The sequence below is a fragment of the Mixophyes fleayi genome, chromosome 9 (assembly GCF_038048845.1).
Source record: "Mixophyes fleayi isolate aMixFle1 chromosome 9, aMixFle1.hap1, whole genome shotgun sequence".
Lineage (NCBI taxonomy): Eukaryota > Metazoa > Chordata > Amphibia > Anura > Limnodynastidae > Mixophyes > Mixophyes fleayi.
The window spans coordinates 18,462,116-18,469,205 of record NC_134410.1 but is presented as its reverse complement, the minus strand read 5'-3'; the positions used below and the strand labels follow the sequence as shown (position 1 = coordinate 18,469,205).

At 39.9% G+C, this 7,090-nt stretch overlaps 1 protein-coding gene across 2 annotated transcripts in view; it reads right to left on the bottom strand.

The window, feature by feature from the left end:
• Nucleotides 1-266: 266 nt before the first annotated feature.
• Nucleotides 267-7,090, bottom strand: part of LOC142102117 (uncharacterized) — an 11,561-nt gene continuing 4,737 nt past the window's right edge. Inside the window, exons 2-3 of one of the 2 annotated variants that reach the window (XR_012679209.1) lie at nt 5,513-5,794; nt 267-1,464 (exon numbers count right to left, since the gene is read on the bottom strand). Coding sequence is in view for 1 of the 2 variants with exons in the window: in XM_075186755.1 (XP_075042856.1) it covers nt 4,377-5,510 (1,134 nt within the window). In the remaining variant the exon portion in view is untranslated. Of the gene's footprint in view, nt 1,465-2,850; nt 5,795-7,090 lie in introns of those variants that run through there. The other variant, XM_075186755.1, reaches the window with a different exon arrangement.

Here is a 7,090-nt window from a genome sequence, read left to right as displayed (position 1 = left end):
AGTGTCTGGCCGTTGCCTTGGCGACGGCCGGGCAGAGGGAGGAAATGACGTCCCGGTCGTCAAGGTGACGGCCGGGACGCCAGAGGGAGCCAGAAGCGAGCCGCGGCGGCTGTGAGTACCGCCGCGGCTCGTGACAGTACTAGGGCAATCTGAGGGCAAAAAGCATATAAAAATGTTTATATTCTTAAATCTTTATTAGGTATCACGTTAATTAGCGAAATAATAAAAAACACAAAATGAAATAATTGTTGAACCAATAAGTCATGTACTGTAAAAACTAGCAAATAAATGCTAGACTATGCCAATGTTAAGCTTTATTAATAGTGAGAAGGTCTTTACATTCCGTTTTTATATACTTTGTCCAGTACTTCCTGGACTAGGTTTATACCATATTTCCCACATTTTCTCAGATGATGTTTAAATACCCACCAGGCATATTTCGGATCCAACTCTTTTGGTGGCTGCTGTGGGCAGGAATATAATTGTTTACAGTCTACTGGCTTCATGAAGGGTTTACTACGTAAAGTGTGATCTTCTTTCTCTATAACTAAATGTAGAAATTCCTTTTTTTCTTGACTTGTTCTTGAACTCCCTTCCACAGGAACAAACTATCGTCCTTATATCAAGACCAAAAGATTATATACTCTGAAAAGGGATTGTTGATCCAAAACTTACGTCTTTTGAAGCAAAGATATGGAAACGATAAATTCTGATGAATGTATGAACAGAAGACACGATGAACAAGCATAAGGTTTCCCTCCATTGTCACCTTCAACAATTTTGGAAGGCTCTTCTGATTCACCGCAAGAATCATCACCTTCAGAATTCTCGGATTCTGTATAATCTGTGCCATCCGCCTTTTGCCTAAAGTTATTATTCTTATTGTAATTATTTATTTCTCTATTTTTATTCTTGTTTATTTCACTGTGAAATTCCATTCTCATTTACTTAAGAAATTTACAGTAAAATCCTTTATTAAATGCCGAATAACTACAGAATCTGAGTCCACATTTGTAGAATTTTTACTAACGATCCATAAAATGTCAGTTGTTTCCGAGCAACCGAACTATTTTAGAATTATCCCAAATTAATTTGTTTACCATAAAGTTTTTTCCCATGTGCACAAAACAAATGGACCAGTCTACAGTTATCAGAGTACAAAACAACTCGCATACTTGTTTTTTTTTTGTCAATTACTAAAATGTATGTTTTGAAGTTGTGTTCTGCTGCCCTGTATCTGATTGTACTATTGGCAGAAATTGGCCTTCTACGAGTATTTAATTCTTGATTGTAGTTTTCTTTGTTTCAGTGGTAATTTGTGGCAATCACACAATACACAGTCATTTTTTTTCTTAGCAATGGCAGGATGGCTTGTATAAGATTATACCAGATTAGGCAGATTCCTTTGCAAGGATGGTGAACGATTGTTCACATTATGGATTGTCCTTTTCTTCTGTCTTACACCTAAACGAATAAAGATAGGAGAAATAGGAGATTATAGTTATATATACAAAAAAATATATATATTTATAAGATTCAAATCTTAATGCAACCCATGTCATACCAGATATAAGCTAAATGTATAAAATATTTTCCTTTTAATTTTACAATTTGGATTAAACAGTATACAAACAGGTGATGGTCAGAGGAGGGCTAGTACATTACAAGCAAAACACATAGGATTACTGTGGAATGTGAGTGTGTACTAAGAATTTAAGATATTCTGGTCCAATGAGGCAGATGTGTCAAACTGGAATTATTATTTTAGTGTTATTAACAGTGTGCTTGCCGAGTATAAAGAAGAGCAGCAAGAAATAAATAATGTGTTCGATTAGTGGGACACGTTTTACTCTTTAGTGAAAATCGAAATTGGCACAAATCAGTCACTGTGCTCTGCAGACATAGTTAACTTAAATGCAAATCATGCAAAAATAAAACCCATTCTATTCTATGGGGGGTATTCAATTGACGGCGGGATCGCCGAAAAATCCAGCGCTCAAAGAATATTACCGTTAATAAGGTAATCCTGCGCGGGAAAACCATTAATACGGTAATTTACTCGCTGGATTTCAGCTCGCAGCTGAAATCCAGCGAGTAAATTACCGTATTAATGGTAATATTCTTTGACCGCAGGATTTTCGGCGATCCCGCCGTCAATTGAATACCCCCCCTATGTGCCCATACCCATTTGCCTTCATAGTTGCACCTGCATGCTGCATTTTTTTTTTGGACACTGCTTCTTCCATTTCAGAACATTTCACCACACTTGAGAAGTCAATTGATCTCTAAGGAAACACACTGTGTATATTTCCCACTAGGGGTTAACACAAACGGTTTAACCAGTGTTGTTCTGTATTTTTCCCATTCATGTCAATGGCTCATTCATTTCAATGGAGCTGTGCACTACATGTAGAAACTATTGAAATGACCGTAGAAATGGAGCTCCCAGCACTGATAATTTGTATTTTTATACATCAGTAAAGAATCAATTAATCTTTATTGATGTGTGATCACAGCAGAGAGCCACTGGACATCCCTTACTACCAGCCAATCATAGCATGGCTAGTGTGGAAAACGGCGTCTGATTGGCTGAGCGGCTAAGGGGAATACCGACCAATTAAATTCACTGATGAACTTGTCATAAACAACTTAAGTAAGCAGCCATTATATGATATGTTTAAAATAAGATGTATTCTGAAGTTATATGCTTACATGACTCCATATTGTTTCACATTCAACTCCCACAGTAGGATTGTAAATGCCAGGTCAAGGATATCTGCTATGGCGTGTCTGAATAATATATACTGATACACAAATATTATAGATAATAACTCGATCTCCAGACAGATATTGGTTATTTGAAGATAATTTCTTTACTTGCAGATTGATTAAGTATTACAGCAGATCAGACCAGTCCTGTCTGTGACACAGCACTGACTTGATCTAAACAGACAAGTCAGAAAGTTAATGCATACAGCTCATAAAGTGTATAAAAAACTGTGATGCTTGTGTTACCCAACTCAATAGGTCACATAATTAAAAAAAATAGGTTTACTTCTTCAATTTTTCAGGTGTTGAGTGCAAATCTGTTTTTCTGTTGTTTGTATTTCTCTGAACATATTGTTCAATGGACGTTCTTCTGTGCGGCCATATTGCTAAGTTCCTTGTAGCTTCAGCAGAGATAAGCTTTCATATTTCTGTCATGTAGCACATACTTTTAAACACAAACAATTTTTCTGTTATACTGCAGCTTCTAAGTGCCATTAACCCTTAATTACCATCTTTAACATTTATTAAAAGCTCTTATTTATATCTTATTATTTTAAAATATTGCTAAAAAAATAAATAAATCAATAAGCAAGCGAATTATTATGATATCTTTAAACACACGTCTAAAGCTGGGTACACACTACAGAATTTTCCACTAACTTTTTATGCCGATCGATTTTACACCCAATCGATGGTCCGATCGCTCGGTCCATGGACTGCATACACACAAGCCTTGTTTTAGACGATAAAGGGAAGAACAGCAGTCCTGTTAGCGACTTTTTACAGCCATGTTGTCATGAGCAATGATTGTAATTTCGCACTCACTGTCGTGGATCGGTCGGTAACTTATACACACTGCACAACAGAAACAAGATTGGTTTGAAAATATTTAACGGTACGGCCAACCAAATGAGGCGACAATCGTCCACTTGAGCAGACTTTCGACCATCGTGTCACTGCACACACTGACCCGACTTTTGAACGAGCAGTCGTATGTCGGCTGGTTGAGCCGATTATTGGACGAAAACCCTGTAGTGTGTACCCAGCTTAACAGATATAATTTAGAGCAGGAAGCTGGGAACTCTTTGTGAGTGGTTAATTAATGAGATTAGCTATTAAAAGTTCATTAGCCCCTCAGTGTTAGGAGCATGTCCATTTACTCCACCACCTTTCTTTATCAAAACATATTCGAGAGTCCAAATAATTCTCAAACATCTTGTGAGTTGTTAAGTACAAGCTCCTTCCAGCGACTGTATCGACCTCACCACCCCCAACGTGTCATCCCCAAGGTCAGTGGATTCATACTGGCAGCAGATTGAGCTGCTCAAATCTGTAATAATATTCACCTGGTATTGGGGAAATCAAATGAGCCAGAACACTGAAAATAGAGGAGTGTCAATTACCTTTTAAAGGGTAGAATGGGGGTTTACAAGAATAGTCAGGAAGGTAAGGCACATAAAATAGTAAAACTTAGCTGGTAGTGGTGGTAGCCTTTAATTGCTAAAGGTTTATTTTCCTACTCTACACGTCACAAGTTTTTCTTTGCTTAAATGTCCTCTTTAAATATCCAACAAATGTGTGGATTCTGAAGATTGGCAGCTTCCATCTCACCAGTCGTCCGAATCGTCCGTTGTGCCAGAAGATTCAGCTTCAGCTCGAGGTTTATCCCCAGTATGAACTCTGTAATGTGTATCCCGAGAAAATTTCCGGTTAAATGTCTTCCCACACATTTCACATTTATAGGGCTTTTCCCCTGTGTGAATCCTCAAGTGCCTATTGAGATGTGTTTTCCGACCAAAGCTTTTCGGACACTCTGGGCATTTATGTGGTTTATCCCCACTGTGAATTTGTTGATGCCTCTTTAGACATGATAAGTACGCAAAACTCCGTTTACATTGAGGGCAACTGTAAGGTTTCACTCCTGTGTGAACTCTCTTGTGGGCTGCAAGGTGAGATTGGTTCACAAAACTTTTCGGACACTCTGAACATTTAAAAGGTTTCTCTCCAGTGTGCGATCTCTGGTGTACCTCAAGATCCGTATTATCACGGAAGCTTTTCGCACACTCAGTACATTTATAATTTCGCTTTGCAACATGGTTATTTTGGTGGCTCCTAAAAGATTCAAGGTCATTGAACGTCTTTTGACACAATGAACAAGCATAAGGTTTCCCTCCATTGTCCCCTTCAACAATCTTAGAAGGTTCTTCTGTTTCACCCCAAGAAACGTCACTTCCATAACTCTCGGATTCCGATTGAGGTTTATCCTTAGTATGATTTCTGGAGTGTTTATCCCGAGTAACCTTATGTTTAAATTTATCCCCACGCATTTCACAGTCATATGGCTTTTCGCCTGTGTGAATCCTTAAGTGCCTATTGAGATGTGATTTCTGACTAAAGCTTTTCAGACACTCTGGGCATTTGAAAGGTTTCTCTCCTGTGTGTGTCCTGTGGTGTATCTCAAGCTGCCTTTTAGTACGGAACCTTTTATCACACGCAATACATTTATGATTTTGCTTAGCAACATGTTTAATTTGGTGTCTCCTAAAAGATTCAAGGTGCTTGAACGTCTTCTGACACAATGAACAAGCATAAGGTGTCCCTCCATTGTCCCCTTCAACAATCTTGGAAGGTTCTTCTGTTTCACCCCAAGAATTGTCACTTCCAAAATTCTCGCATTCTGTATCATCTGTGCCATCTGCCTTTTGACTAAACTTGACATCAGAGTACAAAGCAGATTGCATACCTGTTTTTTTGTCAATTACTAAAACGTCTGTCTTGAAGTTGTGATCTGTTAGCCTCTGTCTGATTGTACTATTGGCAGAAATTGCTCCTCAGGGAGCATTTAATTCTTGAATGTATTTTTCTTTGTTTCAGTTGTAATTGTAGCAATCAAATAGGGTGTCATTTTTTTTTCTTAGCAATGGCAGTATGCTTTGTATATTATACCAGATTAGGCAAAGATTCCTTTCCAAGGTGGGAACATTATTGTCCACTTTATCGATGCTCCTTTACTTCTGTCTTATAGCTAAAGGAATAAGATAGGAGAAATATAAGATTACATAGTTAAAGTATACAGTATACAAACAGATGGTGGTCAGATAAGGGACAGTACAATCCAAATAAAGTACATAGTACAAGCTCATACTCAACATTAATCCTTAATAAGAATTTATCATATTAATATATTCTAGTCCAATGAAGCAGATGTGGTAAACTGAAATGATTTTTTATTTTTTATTTGCAGTGTACTTGCAGAGAAAAAAGAAGAAATATTGTGTTAGATTAGTGTGACACGCTTTACTCCTTGGTGAAATTTGATATTGGCACACATTAGTCACTGTGCTCTCCAGACACACACACACACACGTTAATGTACGTGCAAATCATGCAAAAATAAAACCCATTCTATTCTATGTGCCCATACACATTTGCATTCATAGTTGCAATTGCACGCCTTTACATTGCATTTTCTTGAACACAGCTTGTTCCACTTCAGTGTGTTCACAGAGAAAGCCATTGATCCTTTAGTGAACACAGTGTATACATACCCACTAGAGATTAACGAAAGCGGTTTTGTTCTATATTTTCCCATTCATGACAATGGCACATTCATTTCAATTAAGCTGTGCACTATGTCATCATCAATTTATATGGCTCCACTAATTCCGCAGCGCTGTATAGAGAACTCAGTCGGGGCTTACAGTCTAAATTCCCTAACACACAGACAGACAGACTAGGGTCAATTTTGTTAACATGCAATTAACCTTCCAGTATGTTTTTGGAGCATTGCAGCCCGCCCAGGCAAGAGCAGTCGCCGTCACCCGGGACAGAGGGAGACAACCGCATCCGCGCCCTCCCCCCACTGAACCATCCCGCCCCCCCCCCGCCCCAGGGAGGACCGAAACCAGGCTGGGGAGGGGGGACGGGGCCCCCTGCTCCCGCTGCGGCTGACCAACCGGGGTGGACTGACCTCAGTGCGTCCCCGACCACGGTGCACCGCCAAGGCGGGAGGGCCCGCGTCACGGGCGCGGGGAAGTCAGCAGGAATGCCGGTGACCCGTCTAAACACGAACTAAGGAGTATAACACGCGTGAATCGGAGGGTTTGCATAGAAACCCCGCGGCACAATTAAGGTGAGGTCCGGGGTACGCCGGCTGAGGTGCGATCCCATCGGCGCGGCGGTCCGCCCTCGTCTGCCCTGTCGGGGAGGTGGAGCATGAGCGCGAGCGATAGGACCCGAAAGATGGTAAACTATGGTCCAACTCTGGTGGAGGTCTGTAGCGGTCCTGATGTGCAAATCGGTTGTTCGACCTGGGTATAGG